This window comes from Lontra canadensis, unplaced genomic scaffold (genome assembly GCF_010015895.1).
Source record: "Lontra canadensis isolate GAN:19392208 unplaced genomic scaffold, GSC_riverotter_1.0 scaffold115, whole genome shotgun sequence".
Taxonomy (NCBI): domain Eukaryota; kingdom Metazoa; phylum Chordata; class Mammalia; order Carnivora; family Mustelidae; genus Lontra; species Lontra canadensis.
Genome location: NW_022631109.1, coordinates 3,594,312 through 3,617,176, shown reverse-complemented (window position 1 = coordinate 3,617,176; position 22,865 = coordinate 3,594,312). Strand labels below are relative to the sequence as shown.

Here is a 22,865-nt window from a genome sequence, read left to right as displayed (position 1 = left end):
GGCTTAACCCACTGAGCCACCCAGGTGCTCCTAAAACTGAATTTTTAAACTCACATACTGTATAGATTTTTTTCTGGTCCTCAGCAATAATTGCTAGTTTTTTCCTTTTAACATACAACCACTGCACCACAAATTTAAAAATAATGGGGGCAAAATAAATCTATTATTTTATTAAAAGTTAGTGGCAAAAAGATGGATGCAAAGTTCTTCCCTTACAAAGGGCTCTTTTGACATTAAATGGTGTGTTGGACTGTTCAGGTACCCAAAAGATATAGCAACACACTATAAATCTTGACATATTCAACAACTATTCTATTTCATATTCATACATATTGACATATTCAACAACTATTCTACTTCCCCCCACAAAGTCCGTGTTAGTTCTACTGCCACCTTTTCATCTTTTCTTTTGATTCTACATAAAGACAAGGTTAAGAGAAAGGGCCAACAGTACCTTGCTCTTAAACTCTAGCTCCTTATGTTTGTGGATTTTTGGGAAAAAACCACAGAAACCCGGCTTAGAAAGACATTTTGTGTACCACCTGGTATCAATAAATCAGCTGCCTGATTATATTCAGTCACAGAATCATTTTTACCTACTACATCGTAACACATGGAGATTTACGAGCTGTACAGATTGTGTATGGGAGAACCGATTTGCTCAGCCAGGACAAGTTCTGATCAGGTGTAACAGAAGCCAGTATAAACAAGTAAGTGGTCATTCCTTCCTTTTCACCACATTATGCTTTAAAATGATTGGAAAATAAGCAAATGCAATAGTTTAATGAGTTCCAAATCTCCATTTAATTCTCTAATAATCAAAAACTGCCTCAAAACATGGAGGCTAATTCCGTAAGAATAATTCATTTCAAGTTATGTGAAGTTTCCTAACTGGCCCTACTATTTATGGAATCAAATACATTTTTATTAAGTATATTGCAAGGACCAAGTACAACAGCACTTCATCACTGCACAATTTACAGAAATTGGATTAAAATATGGGCCAAATAATGTTTCTCAGTGTCACTTAACTAATGTAACATTAGCCCAATCCTAGCATCTAACGGGGAGAAAGAGCAAATACAGCATGCACAAGTTATTTTTCTGACAATGTATTCTGTGGAAACTAAAACATAACCGAATTTCTAATTATCTGGCAGTGCCCCTACTCCATCATAAAAGTAACTGATGGTCAAAGTATAAAGACCTAAATGACAGAATTTACTGCAAACATTCTCTAGTTCCTGGAATTCATACTATTAAAGATTCCTCTACACAACCTCTGAGTTGTGCTAACCCACCCTGGATCTGAAGAAAAGGGATAGGACTAGCAGCAGTGAAGAGGTGTTTTTAATTCTTATGAACAAATTAACACGGGCATTACCCTACACGGGTCTAGCTTATGGTTCTAGAGTGCTACGGCTTCAGTAACATTTTCTCTCCCAATTACCTATGTTGAGCTTCCAATTTCTGCTCGAGTTTTTGCTGACAAAGGACAGCATGCTTCCTCTTTATAGCTTGCTCAAAGCCAGGTTTGGCCTGCAAAGCATGGTCATAACAGAGCACCGAGTGGTTATACTCCCCCAGCATCTGAAGAGACAAAAACACACACACACACACACACATATACACACACAGGAGGAAAACATTAGTCACGGCATGGTTGGACCTGCCCAAACCCCCTAATGACTTACAAGATCACACTTACATCTCACTCTACAGCGAACATTATTTTTAATAATTTTGTTTTGTTTTATTTATTTATTCATTTGAGAGAGACAGAGAGACAGAGCACTAGCAGGGGGAGGGACAGGGGAGAGGCAGAGGGAGAGGGAGCAGCAGACTCCCTCTGCTAAGGTGGGAGCCCAAGGTGGGGCTTGATTCCGGGTCCTGGAGATCATGACTTGAGCCGAAGCAGACGCTTAACCATCTGAGCCACCCAGGTGCCCCTGGTGAACACTATTTTTGATCAGTGACCAAATCCACAGCATAAGATATGCTGTAAGATTGCTTAACTAGAAAGTAGTGCTATCCTCAGAGGGGTACTCTGCAGGAATTTAAGACTCATATCAATTTAATTATCTTTTTTGTCAAGAGGCTAGGACCATTAGGATACATTATTATGTTGAGGTATTTTCCCCCTAATTTCTTCATTTCCATTCCCTTTTCCTCGTTCAGACCAAAAGAGGAAGGGGAAAAAAGGTAATTTTTTAGTTGAAAGTAAATTTTTTTTTAAAAAGAAAAGGAAATAGCAACTGGTTTGGCTCATGAAAACACAAAGTTGTATTTACTGCATATATATTTCCCAAAGTGTAATAGCTGGTGAAGAAGTCACTGTCATCCAGGGCTGCGTGGACCACCACAGCAGCATCTGCAGAGAAGTGTGCTCTGTGCAGCACATTTGCCAAGTTGACCAGGGCAATGTCTTTATTGTGCCTACAAGAGAAGGAGAGGTGCAATTCGGTGTTAGGAGAGACGTGTGTGCTCTGTGACTCCGTGTAACTATTTGACAAGAGAACATTACATTCGAAGTTATTGAACTTAGAAAAATAACTTTGAGTGTACTGATAGAAAAAATAATTGAAGAAAATCCTACTGTTCCATTTTTATATAACTGATGGTGCTTATTCAATCTGACAGCTATGAATTTCGCCATAGAAATAAGGTTGGGCAGATACTTTATGGCTGTAAAATGTATTTAGGGCTCATTATTTGCTTTGAGAAAAATTTAATTTATGCTAATTCCTCCAGGCAAGGTCCTTGTAGTCAAGTTTCAAGTGAACCAGAGGGCCTCTACATTATATATTTTTTCCTTAATGGAAATCAGAAAGATACTGTGCTATTAACAACGAAACTCTTTGACATCTGTCATTTTTTTTTGTGATGGGACTAAATTCTTTGAACAGGTACAGAGGAGAGTGTTAAGTACAACACAATGCTTCTTCATATTGCTTTCGTATGTGCTGCTTCTTTACCAGTCTTGATTTATACGGAGAGTCAGGAAATCCAGAAAGGGAGAAAACTTACCTGGAAGAGAAGTGAAGTGCTCGCATGGCACATTCCACTACTTGATATGGCTCATTCTTTATTCTCCAATAAAATGAAGCCATGTTATACAGTACCCATGAGGAAGAATTCTAGAGATTAAACAAATAAGAGAACAATCCAACACAACTCAGCACACTTTCTTTGACTCAGAATGTTCAAAATCAGCACCTACACTATTCTGCCTCTTCTGAAATATAAGGGGAAGAACAAGACATTACACCAATGAATAAGCAGGGGACAAAGTACCAAGAAACTACATCTGTCAAAGGAGCCTCCTGATCACCAGCAGAGAAAGTATGTGCCTTCAGGTGTCATCTCCATGGAGAGACCACTCAAATTCAAGCTCTTGCTCCAAGAGGGAAATTAAGCTGAAAAGCCCACCAAGTGACACAAATTTGTTGATTCCTATTTCAGGACTTTAGAAGTTAGGACCTAACCTACTTAGAAATGCCAGTTGTTCCAACATGAAATTCCTCAAGTTAACAAAGTTTCCTATTTATTTAAATATCTGAATGAAGGTACATATGTAAGCAAAAGGCAGGCTTATCCTTTTGTAAATGATGAATTTTTATTTGTTCTTCTTTTATCTGTGTTCACAATCCAAACCTTCACTGTTAAAAATTATGTCTTTAGTATAGAGTAGTAAGTGTATCATTTAGTGAAGTTAAACAGAAATTGAGACAGGTTTGCTTCTTCTGTGGCTTGGATTCATAACATATACTAATTTCAACCACACAGAGGTCTAAACACTGAACTGGACCATACAAAAACTCAATGTAAATCATTTAAGCCCATGTAGAGAAATTTCAAATTTGGCACAGCAAAAAGAAGTCATATGAAGTTAAAAGAAAAGTTATAAAATTTAAGAGTATATATGACAACTACTGTTTATTATCTTTAATACATAAAGAGCTCTAAAAAAGACAAGAATACAAGACAAAATACAAGAGAATATGGGTCAAAAACACGCAGAGACAAATTCAAAAGTTTAAAACAATGGCCAGTTAGCAGGAAAATGATGTTAAACTTAACGAAGAATATAAAGAAAAAAGATACAAATTTTCCTTTTATAAATTCGCAAAGATTAAAAAGAATGCCCACTCATTGTGGGCTATACTTTGAGTTGTGAGTATATTAACTTCAGGTATTAACTGTAGAAATGTTAGGTGAATGCAACATTTCTGGGGGACAGTTTGCAACATTATGTAAAAAGCCTTAAAATATGATTACACTTTGATGCCCACAATTCCACTATTAAAATTTTAGGGGCACCTGGGTGGCTCAGTGAGTTAAGCGCCCAGCTCTTGATTGGGCTCAGGTCATGATCTCAGGAAAATGAGATGAAGCCCTGCATCAGGCTCGGAGTGCAGAACCTGCTTAAAGAATCTCAATCCGGGGCGCCTGGGTGGCTCAGTGGGTTGGGCCGCTGCCTTCAGCTCGGGTCATGATCTCAGAGTCCTGGGATCTCTCTGCCTGCTTGTGATCTCTCTGTCAAATAAATAAATAAAATCTTTAAAAAAAAAAAAAAAAAGAATCTCACAATCCCTCTCTCTGCCCATCACCTGCCTACCGCCCCTGTGTTCTCGCTCTCTTAAAAAAAAAAAAAAATCTTATGAGAATAACTTTTAACTATAAAGATGTGTAAAAATAAAAAGATTACATTGTAAGATAGTAATGATCTCTGAATTTTTTTTTTATTTTCTCTTGTATAGATTTTTTAATGTAGTCTGAATTTTTTCCACAAGGACAAATTGTTTTCTTCAAAAAGAGTTATTTTTAATATTAAAACTAAGTATAATTCTGCATTATTCAGCTTTAAGTATTCCCTCTTCAAGAAATGTATAGAATTTGCAAGTGATGCAAATAAGGGTATAACACTTGCGTATGTTGTTAAGGGATATGTGCCACATTCTTTCAGATCTGACTTAAGACTTAGGTTTCAGTCTGTTTTGACAGCCCTTTGAGAAAGCTTTTTTCAAATTAACAAATGCTTTGATTTTTATCTCTTACGTTCAGACTTTGTGAATTGGGACCAAAAAATCGATTACAAATTCTATAGGAATAAATGAAAACACCGTGATAAGTAGACTTTGATGGTCTGTGTGTGTGTGTGTGTGTGTGTGTATGAAGTATATATTGGAATATATTGGAAGTAAGAGAAATTATAATATATTGGAAGTAAGAGAAAAACACATCTTTTTTTTTTTTAAGATTTTATTTATTTATTTCACAGAGAGAGATCACAGTAGACAGAGGCAGGCAGAGAGAGAGAGAGGGAAGCAGGCTCCCCGCGGAGCAGAGAGCCCGATGCGGGACTCGATCCCCGGACCCTGAGATCACGACCCGAGCCGAAGGCAGTGGCCTAACCCACAGAGTCACCCAGGCGCCCGAGAAAAACACATCTTTAAAGGAGAAATTTTTCTGTAAGATTTCTCATAAAATTTCACTGTCAATACTTTCTCCTTCTCTTGGACACCTTTTCCCTTGGCTTTTAGGAGACCACATTCTTCTGGATACCCTTTTGGATCTCTTTTGCTGAACTCTCCCCCTATGCTTGACAGCTAACTATGGAAGGACCAGGGACTCAGAGTGGCCTCTTCTCAAACTTCCCTCTCCTCTAGATGAGCTCATCCAGTCCCATGGCTACAAATACTCCCTACTTAACTATCCTTTATCTATCCAGCTCTGAACCTCCTGGAGCTCAAGTCTCTTTTAGGTATTTTTTAAAAAGATTTTATTTATTCATTTGATAGAGATCATGAGTAGGCAGAGAGGCAGGAAGGTGGGGGGGAAGCAGGCTGAGTACCTGCCTGATTCATTTTCTTTTTTTAAAAAATATTTATTTATTTACTTTGGATTTATTTATTTATTTGAGAGAGAGAAAGAGAGCGCGCGCGCGCAAGCATGAGCAGTGGGAAAGGCAGAGGAAGAGGCAGACACAGACTCCCTGCTGAGCAGAGAGCCCCAGGCAGGGATCGATCCCAGAACCCTGGGATCATGACCTGAGCTGAAGGCAGAGGCTTTAACCCACTTAGCCACCCAGGCGCCCCAGGTATTTCAAAATTTATTGTGACCAAAGCAGACTCTATCTTCTGTTCCTCTACCCCAACACTGCTCTTCCTTCAAGTTGTTCATGCCAAGACTTCAGGAATTATTCTCAATTCCTCTAATCCCTTCATTCCCCACATCTAACTCATTAGCTTCTAAACTTCTAAACATTTCCTGAAACATTTTAAGTCCCTCCATTTCCAATACTAACCATTCTAGTCCAAGCTTTGTCATCTCTCTCATGAATTACTGACAACTAGTCTCTCTGTTTTCAGTTTGGGTTCCTTCAGTCATTTCTCCAACTAAGTTTAAGAGTATATTTTTAAAAATAGTTATTGAGGGGCACCTGGGTGGCTCAGTCATTAAGCGTCTGCCTTTGGCTCAGGTCATGATCCTAGGGTACTGGGGTCCAGTCCCACATCGGGCTCCCTGCCCTGCGGGAAGCCTGCTTCTCCCTCTCCCACTCCCCCTGCTTGTGTTCCCTCTCTCACTGTGTGTATCTCTGTCAAATAAATAAATAAATAAAATCTTAAAAAACAATTAATTGAATTATGTCATTCCTCCGCTCTAGCCTCCCAGCACTCAGGTCTCAGTGCACAGAGTCCTTACTCTAGTTTTCAGAGGCCTGATTAATCTGGCCCTGGTCTACATCTTTGGCTCCTTTCCTCTCCCTTCCTCACTTAACCTTAGGGAGCTTCACCTGTTAAAGACTGAATCTTGGTGTCTCTCCCTGTCCCCCGACCCTATCAATTTACATGTGGAAGCCCTAACCCCCAGTGTGACTGTACATGAAGACAGGGCCTAGGAAGAGGTGCTAAAGGTTAAATGAGATCCTGAGAGTAGGGCCCTAATCCAATAAGGCCAGTTCCTTCATAAGAAGAGGAAAACATACCAGATCTCACCCCCCACACACACAGAGAAGGGGACATGTGAGGACACAGTGAGAAGGTGGTCATCTGCAAGGCAGGAAGAAAGTCCTCAGCAGGAATGAATCAGCCAGCACCTTATCCTGGACTCCCCAACGTTCACAACTATGAGAAATAAGTTTCTGTTGTTTAAGCCACCCAGTCTGTGGTATTTTATGATGGCAGCCTGAGCAGACTACTACACTACTGAGCTCATAAAGTCTTCAGAGCCTTTGCCTTGGCTTAGAATGCTCTTCCTTGACTGCTGACTTTTGGTTCCTTCTTGTCATTCAGGTATTAGCTTAAATTTCACCTTTAGAGAGAGGATGACCCTAACTGTTCAATCTAAAGTAGCCACACAATTACCCTCTACCTTAATTTTCTATAGAGAACTTACCACTATGATCTATTTTCAACTAACCATCCTCTGAAGGTATTTTAAATCCTAGGCCAGTTTTCCTAGGTAGTTTTTATTACTCATCAAGTTCTGGGGATGCAATGTTTTACATTACCTTCAGAAAAACAAGATGAAGACAGTAACTTGGCTGTAAAATCATCTAAATATATATATATGCCGTATTTGAATAAACATATAAACACATAATAAATTCTATATAAATGTTGCCCGTTCACATTTTACCTAGTACCATTATAATACTGCTTAAAAACTAGCCTCCATTTTGGGGCACCGGGGTGGCTCAGTCGATTAAGCATTCTGCTCTTGGTTTTTGGATCCAGTTGTGATCTCGGGATCATGGGATTGAGCGCTGCGTCAGGTTCCACACTGGGTGTGGAGCCTGCTTCAGATTCTCTTTCTCTCCCTCTTCTGCCTGTTACCCCGGCTCTCGTGTGCTTGCTCTCTCTCTCTTTTTTAAAAAATTTATTTATTTATTTATTTATCGGGGCTGGGGGGAGAGAGAGAGAGAGTGAGCCCACAAGTCGGCAGAGTGGCAGGCAGAGGCAGAGAGAGAAGCAGGCTCCCCACTGAGCAAGGAACCCGATGCAGGACTCGATCCCTGGGCCGAAGGCAGCGGCTTAATTGACTGAGCCACCCTGGTGTCCCTCGCTTACTCTTTTTTGAATAAATAAATAAATAATTTTTATTTTTATTTATTTATTTTTTTTAGGAAGGAAAGAAAGAAAGGGAGAGAGGGATGGAGGGAGGGAAGACACTAGCCTACATTTTATGATACAACTCAGACATAGAGAAGAGTTAAAAAAAAAATCTGCTTTCTAAATTCCCACACGTCATGCTGAATGACACTTTTAATTTCTTGTGTGCTGTTACGTAATTTAATTCTGTATTTCATGTTTTTAAAAGTAGATGGTTCCTTAAAAGAAAATTATCAGAAGACTTTATTGTTGGTAGTGATTGTTTTCTTGTCTAGAGAACAGTGATGATCTATGTACTGGGTAAATATTTCAAAGATGCTAATGTTAACTTTTCTTTCACATTCAAATATATAATCTAGCCTATAAGCCCTGTTGCTTATGTTGGCTTATAATTTGCTTTTTCATGAATTAGTTTAAATAAAACTTTTGGCATCCCTTCCTGGTAGAGGGGACTAGACTACCAATGTTTCTCCCTAGCTTTGAACCATACAGTTTATATTAATGTAACCACATTTAAAATCACTCTCTAGACAAAAATAATCTAGACAGATTATTTTCTGAGAAAAAAAGACCGTCTGCACACAGAGTCTCTGGCCCTTTCAATCACTGATGACTTACCTTCTGCAGCCCTTCATGAATGAGGTGACCTATGTCATCTATACTTCTTCCTAGTCGTTTAGATAAATATGTGAAGATTGGATCTTCTTTAGGTAATAGAGGTGCAGAAAGATTAACTCTCTCTTGTACACCCTGAAGAGAAGGAAAAAAATGAAAAAAACAAAACAGAGCAAAACAAAAACCACACACCCAGAAAAAGGAGATCATAAGACGAAAGCTCACAAGTAACTCAGTATCTTATAGCACTTATTTTAAAGGAGTTTTAAAAAATAGGAGATGTTTGTAAAATTATAAAGCTGTTTGGAAGGGGAAAAGAAAGAAAAAATATTTATAAGCAGGAGACTAAATTACAGAAAAAAAAAAGTAAAAAAAAAAAAAAATCCCAAATCTCTCTACTTACTCGCAGATGTTGAAAAGCATGTATACTATATGGAAGTTCTAGAATTTTGGTACAATCAGGTTGCTCAGGGTCTGGAGGGACAGGAGATTCTGTGTCTATATAATCTTCAGGGCTAAAATCAAGAAGCCAGGGGCACTAAATCAATGAAAGGTGAAAAAATGTCTAGTTTTTCCCTGACTGAACTATACTCTCCTAGCATCTCATCTTTACAACCAGTATTAGTCCACATTCAACCTTTCTCACACAGCAACTGTTGGGAGGCAGTATTTTAGGAGTTTAACTTAAAGGAGATAAGTCAAAAGAGAGAAAACAGCAGGTAGACCAAAGAATGTCAGGATTATGAACTTTTTAAAAGTTTCTCAATATTCTTCCCAGAAATGTTAAACCGATTTACACTTCTGTTAACAGCCTCTCCACATTTTTACTAGTTACTGATTTTTAAATATTTTTTCCAATTTGAGAGGTGAAAACTATCTAAATGGTTTATTTTGTACTTACTTGATCATTACTGAGAGACAGATCTTCCACAGGTTTGTTGGCCATTTGTATTTCTTTTCCTATAAATTGTTCAATCTTCTGTGGTATTAAGTACTTTTAATTGATATTTAAAAGTTCTACATGTATTTTAAACTTTCAAATTTCAATAAACTCATCTGTGACTGAAGCTTATCCACTTTGATAAATAATTTCTTACTGATTTGAGAAAGGTCTATTCAGGAAAACATTAATTTTATTTCTGGAAAGAGAATTTCTTTACCTGATGTCTTTGCTTTCCAAAGTTATGTATGTGCCATCATACAGATCCAGGTCCCCTAAGGGCACCTTGGCTTTGATGCAGTCTGGATCCTCTTTATTATGTCTCTGTTCCAGTCCAGTATCTCTGTCCTCATTCTCTTCTATATGAATTTTTTGAGCAACTAATTGCTTCTGTTGAGAAGACAATGAGAACACAATGGATTTTTCTAATATTTCAGTCTAGACAACACATAAGAGAAAGGAGAATTTAATGTGTTGAAGTCAGAAAAATCCTCTATGAAGGAAGATAAGGATTCTGAACACAGAAGTCCCCCCTAACCTGAGGGGGTATATTCTAAGACTCCCAGTGGAGACCCAAAACCACAGATAGTAACAAAACCTATATATACTGTTTTGTTTTTTTTTTAAGATTTTATTTATTTATTTGTCGTAGAGAGAGAAGCGAGAGCGAGCACAGGCAGACAGAGTGGCAGGCAGAGGCAGAGGGAGAAGCAGGCTCCCCGCCAAGCAAGGAGCCCAATGCGGGACTCGATCCCAGGACGCTGGGATCATGACCTGAGCTGAAGGCAGCCGCTTAACCAACTGAGCCACCCAGGCGTCCCTATACTGTATTTTTCGCTATACATATATATCTATAATGAAGTTTAATTTATAAATTAAGTACAGTAAGAGATTAACAGTAACTAATAATAAAATAGAACAATTACAACGTTATACTGTAATAAAAGTTGGGTGATGTGGTCTTTCTCTCAAAGCATCTTATTGTACTGTACTCATCCGTCTTGGGGTAATATGAGATAATAAAACGCCTACATGATAAGATGAAATAAGGTGGATGATGCAGGCATTGTGACACAGTGTTAGACTATTATTGACCTTCTGAGGATAGGTCAGAAGGAGGATCATCTGCTTCTGGACCAAGGCTGACCCATGGGTAACTGAAACCACAGAACACAAAACTGTGGATAAGGGGGAATTAATTTGCTGATATAAATAAGCTTCTCTAAACAGGTGTCCATATATAGAAAGTAATATTATATGACATTTATAATAATGGCAGCTGAATACCTTCATAATAGGATCTCTGACTACCTATAAAGCTGCATCTATCAATTTAACTTCCCTGGAACAAAATGGCTCAGAAATTAAAACTACTTTGAATTGTCCATACAACGCATTTCAGTCCTTCAAGATATCCAGCATGTTGATAATGTGGACTAGAATAATTTCCCCTAATGTCCTCTACTCCAGGTGAATTCCTGCTACTCACAATTTTTTTTTAAACATATAGAATTATTACATAAAAACCCATGTTTCCACCACCCACATCTACCATAAGATAACATTTGCCATACTCATTTCAGATTTTTTAAAAAGGAAAAATAAGGTAGTTGAAACCATTCTTTACTGCCTTCAAAATCCCTCTCTCCCTTCCCAAAGTTACCACTATGCTGAATTTGTTTGACGCATCATTTCTGTGTGTATCTTTATAAAATATCACTTTATTACACTTATTCTCTTAAAATATTATGCATATATATCCATATATATGTCCCAAATCAACATCTAACATTGATTTCCACCTTTAAAACCTTTATGTTAACAGGATCATCCCATATCATTCTACAACTTATTTTTTTAACTTCATGTTTTTAGGATTTATCTACAGTGATCAGTATAGTTCTAAATTTTTCATTTTAACAAACATATAAAAATGTTTTTATCCACTTTTCTGTAAACCGTTAGATTGCTTCTTTATCTTTTTGCTACTAAAAATGCTGTGATATTCTTATAAAAGCCTCCTGGTGCACATGTGTAAAAGACCCAGAAGGGGTAAAAATATGGGACGCAGAGGTCATATGGGATCCACATTTTCTGATTTAGGTACTATCTGCCTTTCAAAGTTGGTATAACCACTAGAATTCTACCAACAGATAATGACAATACCCATATCCCCACAAACTTACCAACATCACATTTTTAATTTATGTCAATTTGATGGGCATTAAATGTTATGATTATTGGGGTAGACTGTATCATTCTTAATGAATCTGCTGCAACTCCTTACAAAGGAGCCTACACATCAGTGTTCTGCTGAACTCAGATGTGGCCAGTATGATTCACCTTGACACATATAACATGATATGTGCAATGGAATCCTCTGAAGAGAAACATGTTTAGAACCAGTGTATGCTTTACTATGTTCTTTTTTTTTTTTTTAAGATTTATTTATTTATTTGTCATAGAGAGAGAGAGAGCACAAGTAGGCAGAGAGGCAGGCAGAAAGAGAGAGGAATCAGGCTCCCTGCCGAGCAGAGAGCCCGATATAGGGCTCGATCCCAGGACCCTGAGATCATGACCTGACCAAAGGCAGAGGCTTAACCCACTGAGCCATCCACACGCCCCTACTATGTTCTTTCTTTTCCTTCCAGTACTGAGAATGGCAGTATGCCAGACAGCGGCTGTGCTGTCAGCCTGGGTTCTGGCATTTGGACCAGAGTGACATTTAATATGACCTCATTGTTTTAAGCCATGAAGATTATTGGGATGTTATTAAATGATCTATTTCTACTTACTCATTCCCTCCCAACTCTTTCCCTGTAGGTAGGCTGTACTATACATTGCCCTATGACTTCAGGCTTGTCCATGTGACTTGATCTAGACGATGGAATGTGAGTAGAAATGACGTCACTTCTAAATAGAAACTAAACAGGCTCGTATGTTTGGTTACTCTTCCTTGAACCTCTAGCTTCCTCCATGAAATAGCACTGAAATTTTTGGGGCTATCTGTTGCCAATGCAAAAGTTGTCATATACTACAAAATGGAGCCTATCTTAACTAATGCAATCATAATGTGATTGAACATATTTTCCTATGTTTGTATTTTATAACTTGACTTTCCAAATCTGCCTATTTTTCTCTAGTTTTTTTAAATTGACGTGCAGAAATTTAGAAGAGTGATTTTGTAAACTGAGTCTTTATCAGTCATATGTACTGCAAATATCTTCTCCCAGTTTACAGCTTATGTTTTAATTTTGTTCATGGTGTCACTTGCTAAAGAGAAGCTTTTAGTTTTAAGATGGTCAAAACTATCAGCTGTTTTCTTAATTGTGATTTCTATGTCATTTAAGGAATCCTTCCTATCCTAATGTCATAAATAAAATATTTACTGATAAAAAAAACCTAACAAAGTAAAAAGGTAAGGCAAGCACTAGAATAAAGAAACGTAATCTGTAGTTTTAATCCCTGTAATTTATTTGTTAAACATGTTGAGTCATTTGCTCTGTGGAGTCTGCGACTCTACAGGATTTTGCTGACTGCATCTCCTTGGTTCATTTAACATGTCCCTTTCTTTGTCCTCTGTATTTCCTGAATATTGACAGCAGGATCCAGGGGTTCTTAACTCTTTTGTGTCACAGACGTCTTTGGCAGTTTGATGAAAGCTGTAGATCCCTTTCTCAGAGTCATCTTTTAAATACATAAAATAACATATATAGAATGAGAAAGGAAACCAGTTATACTGAAAATGACACTGGAAAATAAGGTAGTGGATTAGATTCACATTTCTTTTGGCAAGAATATTTGTTAGGTAGCAATACTCTTAAGATGTTAGTATGTTTGCCCATAAATTTTCCAACAGGATTTTAATTTATTCAGTTAGTTCTACCTTCTCTTAAACATGACAGAAGAGTCTAACAGCCTTTAACTAATCCCTGAACAGGCTTCAACCCAACTGTGTATTATTTTTACCTAGCTTTACCTTTCAAAGGGCAAAAAAATAAGAAATTAAATAAGTTTAGCAACTTCTTCATCAGTATTTGTACTCATCATTATACATCCTGTGCATATCTCCTAGGTTTATTTTTCTTCTTGTAGAAGTACGTCTTTGACTTTTTAAAAAGCGAGTCCGCGGTAAGTAAACTCTGTCAGAAAACACCTTTGCTTTGCCCCCACTCTTGAATGATGGCTTAAAAGAACATAAAATTCTAGTTTGAAGGATTTTCCCTTAGCACTGCAAGGCTATTCCTCCACTGTCTTCTGGCACTTTAAGAAGTCCATCTCACTGTCACCACTTTGTAGATACACGGTATTATTTAGTTTCATGACTTTAAGTATGTATTTCAATGACTAACAAATTTATATCTCTAGCCTGTACCTTTACCCCACAGTCCCTACTACCTTAATCAAAAACGGATGGAGTCAACATTTTTCATTTTCATTGACATGGTAAATGCCATTTTCTCCCTTCATATAGCCTCATTTACTGCCTCTTAACAAGAGAACAGCAATAAACATATACAATGCGTATATGCATCTGAAAATAAAAACTACTTTCTGTACCACTGCATTTTTGGAACACTCTTTTTAATAAAAACAGATAAAGCTTCCAAGCACAACGCTATATAAATATACCTATTGTCTTATTCCTACTTTTTCAAATAACAAATATTGTTTGTTATAAAGCAAAATCAGTTTATGGAAATCAATGATAGAAACAAAAAGGTCAGACTTTAGTTAGTATTAATAGATTTCAAAGTTTTCAAAGTGCAAGGTGATTAATGCTTTCAACTCATCATAAAAACACACAGTAACAAGACTCTACTTGGGAATTAATAAAAAATACATTTTTATAAGTAATGAAATCATTCTTTTTGTATTTTACCCAAACTCTCCTTTCAACTGTATGCACAGAGATCATTCCTTTTCATACTTGATGGAAAAACTTACACATGGAATCCCTGGTCAATGATATATTAGTCAAGAATCAGGCAAAACTCGGGTTAGTCTGTTTCTCTTACTATCACTCAAATGTCGTTCTAATTAGATGTTACTTTACAAAATGTGATTAAAAAAACTGAGAAGAACTGGGCTTAAGAAATAATACACTTTCATTTTTTTTTTTATTACAGGAGCTCCTGTGAAATGCAACAAGTTTAACTGCATATCACATTTCCACTGCCTCACCTCCAATTCTTTGAGGTAGTTAACTGTTGTTTCTTGTCTCATTAATATGACTAAGTCATGGGGATGCTTCAAGTTCATTGGTGAATCCACCTGTAAGCAAGCAAGCAATAAACAAAGCTCAGACTTCATCAACATTTGTTTGAATTCATAAAGTTTCTCTTAATATGCTTTAAATTACTGTTCAACCACCATTACAACCAGAATTAGGTGTTCAGTAAAACTCAAGGTGTATTTCAAAAGTGATTGCACAAAAATTTAAGCAAAGAGAATTACATATTCAATAGCTGCTCCCTGAATTCCAACATTAAAGAGTAAGCTTTTGAGGTGAATATTCTAAGTTGGGTCAGTCACATAAGGAATATTCAAGAAAAGAAGTATTTGGCAACAAATAAAAAAGTAAATTCCTTAAAAAGATAATTCACACCTGTAATAATAAAAAAGGAATTGTCTTGTCTTGACAGAACATTTCATATCTGAACAGGTTTGGAATGATAAAAGGAAAATTCTAAAAGCACCTATTTTTGAAGGCTATTTGTAGAAGCCATAAATCAAAGTCAATATAAAATAACCTTGAGATTTATTATTTACAATTCGTTTTTTCTGGATCATAAATGGGTAACTATGTTGTTGAAGATGTAGTAAAAATTAACCCTCATATGCTAGTAGCAGGCTTATAAATTTGTTCTTGTTGTCTGGAGGGTCATTTGACAACATGTATCAAAATGTTAAAAGTGCATCCCTTCTGATCTGGCAATATTAATTCTAGGAAACTATTCTTAAACAGGCAAAAATAAACACAAGGATGCTTACTACGACACTTTAAACTGCAAAAAAATTAGACACAACCTAAGTCCATCAATAAGGGAATACGGAGGGGCGCTTGGGTGGCTCAGTTGGTTAAGTGTGCGACTCTTATTCTCAGCTCACAGTCACAATCTCAGGGTCATGAGTTCAAGACCTGCAAGGGCTCTACACTGGGCATGGAACCTACTTAAAAACAAAAAAATAAGGGAATAGGGAAATCCATTGTCTAAAACGGGATACAGAAGACTAGACCTACTCTCATGGAAGGATAGTCACAACTCATAATTTAACTAAAAGAATAATAAGCATACTATGGTATTTTTGAGAAATTACATATATATACTTAAAGATGTATACATGTCTCTATATGCACAAAACTAAGTAACTTTACAGTGGCTCCTTTGGGGAAGTGGGATCAAGAAGAGAGGCACACTCATGTCTATATACCTGTGTTATTTTTAAACTGTATATAATGAAGACATAATACATTTATAATAAAAAAAAAAAACACATGTGCACACACACACACACACATGATGTTTGAATACCAGAAAAATCTGACAGTGGCCTTGGTACCTAAGGGATGAGCTCAAGTTCCTGCTACCCCATGATGCTAGATTGGAGCTGTCAAATTATATATGTCCTTCAGGAAGTTCAACTTTGAGGAAAAAGTATCTTTTTGTAACCTTTAAGAAACTGGTATCAGCTCAACTAATCGAATTTAGAGGTAGCTTAAAAAAAAAAAAAGATTTTATTTACTTATTTGAGAGCAAGAGCACGTGCAGGTGAGCGAGTTGGGGGTGGGGGGCAGAGGGAGACAGAGAATGTCCAGCAGACTCTGCGCTGATCACAGAGCCTGACCCAGGGCTCAATCTCAAAAGCCTGAGATCATGACCCAGCTAAACCGACTGAGCCACACAGGTGACCCTACAAGCTAGCTTTTTAAGTGCAGAAGATAGGCTTGCGTAGATGTTGGTGATACAAGAGTCTATTAAAAAAAAAAAGATTTTAAAAAGTGGGAATAATAACAACATGAAATAAAGTTGGATGACTGCTTTAATAATATGCATTCTATTGCACAACGTTAGGTGACTACAGATAAAATTCATCTGCCTTTGCTTATCCTACCATCTCAGAGACACCAGAGGAAAAAGAGATGCTAATCCAGAGTAACTTCCATACTTCCATTGTAATGATCTGGACTACAAAAATATTATTGTATCATTGTGATAATTATCATAGCCCATGGTCTTGCTTTTAAGATGAGATCCCTTCATTGCTCCCCCTGGCCTTTCCACTATATTGGAATCTATACCAAAATTGGACTCTGAATTTAAAAGGCACTAAAAGTACAATATAGCAAGGCCTATAATACTCGACAACCTGAGCTGTAAATCTCCTCTATCAAACAATCAAAGCTAGCAAAAGCCTACAAGCAAAATGCTATGTTTATCTCAATACAGAACAGAGAATTTCACTTGTCTTTTCATAGTATTTGAACATATGCCCAACAGTCAAATGCATGTAGGGAGGGAAAGCTACTATACTGAATTGAATTTGAACTGATTCAACTCCAAAGCCCATTGATCTTTTTTTTTTAAAATGTAATAAATTACAGCACACCATAGTTTTTTTTTTTTCCATAATTTTTATAGAAGAAAATGTAAAAGCTACAGCCAGTGGTCAGAGTGCTAAAGAACCTTCCATAAGGAGGCCAAAGAAAGTCTGCTTACTTTGCTACTCTGTCCAGAACTTCAAGAGGTAGCTATTTAGTACATGACTCTATAAGGATTTTTAAATGAGGATTTTATAAAAAAATAAAATAGGAGGTGGGGAAGGAATGTTGGAGTATGACATTCCAATTCCAAAATACCTAAGCAATCCGTTCACCTGATATTTGGAGAATTGCAAGAGGAATGAAACAATGCGATGCATGAAGATTTACACTGAAGAAATACTGAAGCACATTCTTAGTTTTAGATTAAAAGGATACTAGCTAATCAGGGCTTTACCATATTTGAATAGCATGGGATTGGCCAACATTCAGTTGTGAGGAAGTACTTTTCATTTCCTTAAAGCTTTATGTTCAACAAATATACAAGAGCTAGAAGAGGTATAAAGATAAAATTATTAGCGGAAGGAACGAAGTGAGCTCACTGACAGCTGTGCTTCTCTTTTTGACATGGCAGCAAATGGTATGGATCTTTGCCAGATAAGGGTTGGTTGCAGATTTATAGCCTGACATATATATTTGAGGTAACCTCAAGTTCTTAAAATTTAAGACTTTATAATTATCTTTGGCAAATGCCAATTGACTTGAATTTTTCTCCTTTTGAATACCTCCCCTCTTTAAGTTACAAAAGAGAGTAATGCCTATAAAGACTACAACATCCATTCAATCAATAAAGGTTTATTAAGCCTCTAAAAACCAGGCCCACTATGTCAATATTTGAAGCCTATGTACTCCAATTTTATATACAACGTGAATGCCTTCAAAATCTTTAGCATTTAGAAGAGGCTGCTATCAGCCCAGGAGCAAAAAGTGACAGGAATTAGAGAGGTAGGTTAAAAAGGACACGACGCATACATAAGACCTCAAAGTACCTTACGGTTTTTTCACAAGGGACAAGCACCCCTACAAACGTCTGTTACTTCACAGCATAATAAATGATGCTTGTAATGACCTGAATCATAAAGAAAAAGGAATGATTTTCAATTTGTTCTACTTAAGATGGTGAAAAAATATGAAATATATTTTAAAGCAAAGCTTATACTACAGGGAAAAATTGACCAAATATTTGGAAATTAGCTATACGGACTTATATTATATAGAATGATTCCTTCTCTAAGAGTTCTCAATTCACTTTCATTTTCCTTTGAATACATTATATAAGCACATGTGTCCAATTATATATAACAGCAGTAAATGTTTTACTCATATCAAGTTCGTTTTCATATATTTCAAAATTTGCTGCTGTCTCTATCGTTAATACCTACATTTCTCATCTGGAGCCCTACCTCTGTGAATTCAGTAACTTCACATGGTAACAGAGGGAAATGTCACTGTATAAGGATAATTACTTCACTGCCAAATCAAATAAAGGGTGAACAATTTAAACTTAAAATAACCAGTCTACGTATTTAACCATTTTTGAGTTCTACAAGAGCACGAGTGAGTCCATCACTTTCCAATGGTCCTTTATGACAGGAAATTGACCATTTCCATTATAATATTAACTCCAGCTCTCACGTGCAACTTAATTCTTCACATATGCTAAATATTCTTACCTCTTACTTCTTAATGGTATTCAAATGAGTACGTGAGAGTAGCATTACTTGAAATCTTGTATCATGCTGTACACATTTAAAAAAAATTCCCCTTAATTAGAAACTAGGGATGAAATATTTTAAATCTTTTATTCAGAATTTTAGATTTATTGAGATAGTATGATGGAAAACATAAAATCTTCATTGCTTTGAAGATTCTACCTCTACCTTAAGTGATCCCACTTAGTGGGTACTTATAGTGTTTGCTCTCTAGTATCTGCAGATCCATTCTTGTGGCAGAAACACCTGCCTTGCTTGGCTGGAAGCATCCTTCCCCACATGGGAAGCCCGAATGAGTGGATTCCTTTCCCGTGGTCATGGTGATGATCTCTGAGAAAGGACATCACCCAAGTAGTCAGTTGGTACTAAAGAGACTGTAATCTAGAACTTTTGTTTGAGTTATGGGGACTAGTCATCTTGTATTCACAGGCGCCTAAGAATGGGGTTAAAGAAACAGAGAAATGAAGACCGAGAACAAACCTATCATGGTTATACTGTTTCAGTCCTGGATCAAACTGTAGCACTTAGAATTTGTTCAAAGATTCCAATAAAAATTTTCAATACAGAAGTCTTGCTGCTATTTCCAAACATGTGCTGACTTTTCTTACGCCCTCTGTCTAGGGTATCCTCTTACTCTTGTGGCTCTTTTCAGACTTCCTGTCCCTTTGCATATGCTAAGTCTCCTACTTGGAACATACTTCTGTCCTTACGCTTTTGGTGAAGGCCAAATGACTGGGCTTAAATGACATTTCTTTTGTGAAGCCATCCTTCTCTCGAGCTCCCACGGTACTCTTTACATGCTGCTGCTTTTTTTTTTTTTTTTAAGATTTTATTTATTTATTTGATAGAGAGAGATCACAAGTAGGCAGAGAGGCAGGCAGAGAGAGAGGGGGAAGCAGGCTCCCCACCGAGCAGACAGCCCAATGCAGGCTCTGATCCCAGGACCCTGAGATCATGACCTGAGCCGAAGGCAGAGGCTTAACCCACTGAGCCACCCAGACGCACCTACATGCTGCTCTAATAGTGTTTATTACATTGTTTAATTATTAAATGTCTGTCTCTCCAAAAATTTTTTTTTGTATTCTCCTTTCTACTTTCAGTACTTCATAGGCTTTCAGGTGTATGTCAGACACCTAATACACTGTTCATTACTTGATGAAGTTATCTGATGTCACTTCTGTTAGAGAATCTCTGTCAGCATTATCATTCAGTGATGACTGACCATCTGTAAAGGAGGTAAAGTGGTTAGGCCTCCAGGAATCACGACAAAATAAGTCCTTGACAGGTCTATGACTAGCTGTATGACCTAAAGCAAATCACCTTCCCTGCACAGGCTTCCATTTCCTCATCTACAAACTTGGGGGGACCCAGCACGATGACTTCCGAAGTTCCTTATACTCTTCATATCCTACCTTCAGAAAACACTTAACACTACCATAAAAGCATCACATTTTTACAAGTCTCATGCACCACTAAAGTAACACAATGTTCGAATGAATGAAATGATCATTCTTCCAATTAGCCCACATAAATCTGTACTCACTCTAGGTGGGGACTCTCCAAAGCTGCAGCTAAAAGCTTCTTTTCAAACTGTCAGTTTGTCAAATTACACTAAGGTTCCAATTAGCAGTGGCTATTTATTTCTGAGCAATTAGGCCGCTCATTGTATCATGGGCAAAATTAGCTCTCCCAGTCCTTATGCCACTTAATTCCAACAAAGTTCAATTAAAAAAAAAAAATCTCTTCTGATCATAAGCTACATACGTATGTTACTGTAAAAACAAACACATTATGGATAATATAAAGAAGAAAATTAAAATTACTTAAAATGTCACCTTTCGAGATATATGCTGTCAGATAACTATGTCAGGATCACTTTTCAGGCTTGCGCGCCTGTGTCTGCACGCATGTGCGTGTGTGCACACACACACATACGGCTATGTAGATGAATATTTTTACAAAAACAGGATCATATATACCATATTGTATCCTTCCCTTCTCCACTCTTTCCTAAAGTTGATCAGATTTCTTCCTCAGGAATATAGATCTACATCATCCTATTTAGTTAATATTATATTAATTTATCCAGTTTCCTACTAATTAAAATTTAAGTTATTCTCCCTTTTTAACAACATTGAATGAGTACTTATAAATTTTTTTGATTGCTGCCTAATTATTTTCTTCCTAAAAATAGAATTGCTAGGTTAAAAGGACTGCACTTTTAAATTTCTACTTTTTTGCCAGCTTTTCTCCAGAATACCTGAATCAACTTAAATTGCTAACAGTCACTGAGGTTCTACACACTCTGAAGAACACAGGGAAAGGGTGAATACATTTTAATCTCTTTGTTGGCCATATGTATTTCTTCTTTTGTGTACTTACAAAAAAAAAGCTTCCTCATTGCCTCACTTTAAATCCCTCTGATAGTTTACATCACAATTTTACAACTGCTGTTTTCTAGATGATTACTCTAGATGATTACCTTCTTGTTTCTGACTTTTTCTAAAACAAACACCTATTTCTTCCTTTTTAACTGATATATACCCATCTTGTTAAAATGAAATTTTAGAGTGCTATGCAACATGTATTTTAAAGAGAAAACAACTGTAATGACAAATAAGCTTAGTTCTGAGGAATAGTCTTGTAGCTTTTCCTTTTATATTCATAGAGAAAAAGTTCCTCTTGCATACGTGGGGCCAACCAAAACATTTCAAAAAGTTAACATCTTTGGTATTTTCTTGTTCCTTACCTTACTCTCCTCAGACTTTTATCCTTATTTCAAATCTAGTTCACTACCATTTTCAAATGGCTGCCCAAAGAACCCTCACCTTTATGACCCCTATCAGGTGAATACAGGGGCAAGCAAGATGAGTTTAGAGGGATGGAATGGGGGAGACAAAAGTCTGTTGCCTGACTTGTCATGCAATTTTTTCTTCAGGATCCAAGTCTAACCATCACAGACCTGTACCTTCCTCCAGGTTCAGAGAAACGCAAGCTTACAAACACAATACCAGTCTAGCCTCGCCTCTTGAGAGGGACTTACATGGGTTCCTGGCTATGATTTTAAAAACTTTAATACAGGAACAGATATTTTACTAGATATACTATCAGATCAATAAAACACTATCATTATGAACTGTCAGGATTGGGAAATATTTTTGTTAAAGATGACCTTTTTTTTGCCATTAGGTACTTGTACAATATGGAATTTTAATAAAAAAAATTTTAGAACATGCCTCAATTTTGCATCAGAAATCAGGTTATCGAAACTAATATAAACTTTAAAGAAACAAAAATACTGAATCTTGACCAGCACATGAATTTTTACAGCCTTACATCTCTACTTTCTGAAGTTTTACCCTCAGATTTTACCTTCTTCTCATTTTCACAGTTCTTGGAAGACAAAGTTGTAAATGCTTAAGTGCACTTAAAACAACCTAGGTATCTGAAGTATATTATATAGCTATAATCTAGATTGGACCACGTACAGTGTTGTAGCCAATTTTTTAAACACTATTTATTTATTTATTTATTTATTTAGAGGGAGGGAGGGAGAGAGAGAGCAACTGAAGGAGCACAAGTGGGAGAAAGAAGAGAGGGAATCTCAACCAGATTCCACGCTGAGCATGAGCCTAACATGAGGCTCAATCTCACCACCCTGAGATCATTACCTGAGCCAAAATCAAGGACACTAAACCGACTGACCCACCCAGGCGTCCCTGTTGCAGCCAATTTTATGAGAACATTCATATCACACAATCACCATGTCCTAACAGAAAGCAAGTTAGTAACCATTTTCAACATGAACAACAAATGAACAACTTCTTTTAAAAAGTGCTACCAGTCTACATGTTTCGATTTGTGTCACCAGGAAACATACA

The 22,865-nt window shown here is 36.9% G+C and overlaps 1 protein-coding gene across 2 annotated transcripts in view; it reads right to left on the bottom strand.

The window, feature by feature from the left end:
* TTC17 (tetratricopeptide repeat domain 17) overlaps positions 1-22,865 on the bottom strand; it is a 121,969-nt gene that overhangs the window by 83,894 nt on the left and 15,210 nt on the right. For both annotated transcript variants that reach the window (XM_032840653.1, XM_032840654.1), the window contains exons 2-8: positions 14,854-14,943; positions 9,890-10,059; positions 9,133-9,244; positions 8,733-8,864; positions 3,028-3,137; positions 2,292-2,436; positions 1,451-1,590 (exon numbers count right to left, since the gene is read on the bottom strand). In XM_032840653.1, coding sequence (XP_032696544.1) covers positions 1,451-1,590; positions 2,292-2,436; positions 3,028-3,137; positions 8,733-8,864; positions 9,133-9,244; positions 9,890-10,059; positions 14,854-14,943 — 899 coding nt within the window. The remainder of the gene's footprint in view (positions 1-1,450; positions 1,591-2,291; positions 2,437-3,027; positions 3,138-8,732; positions 8,865-9,132; positions 9,245-9,889; positions 10,060-14,853; positions 14,944-22,865) is intronic.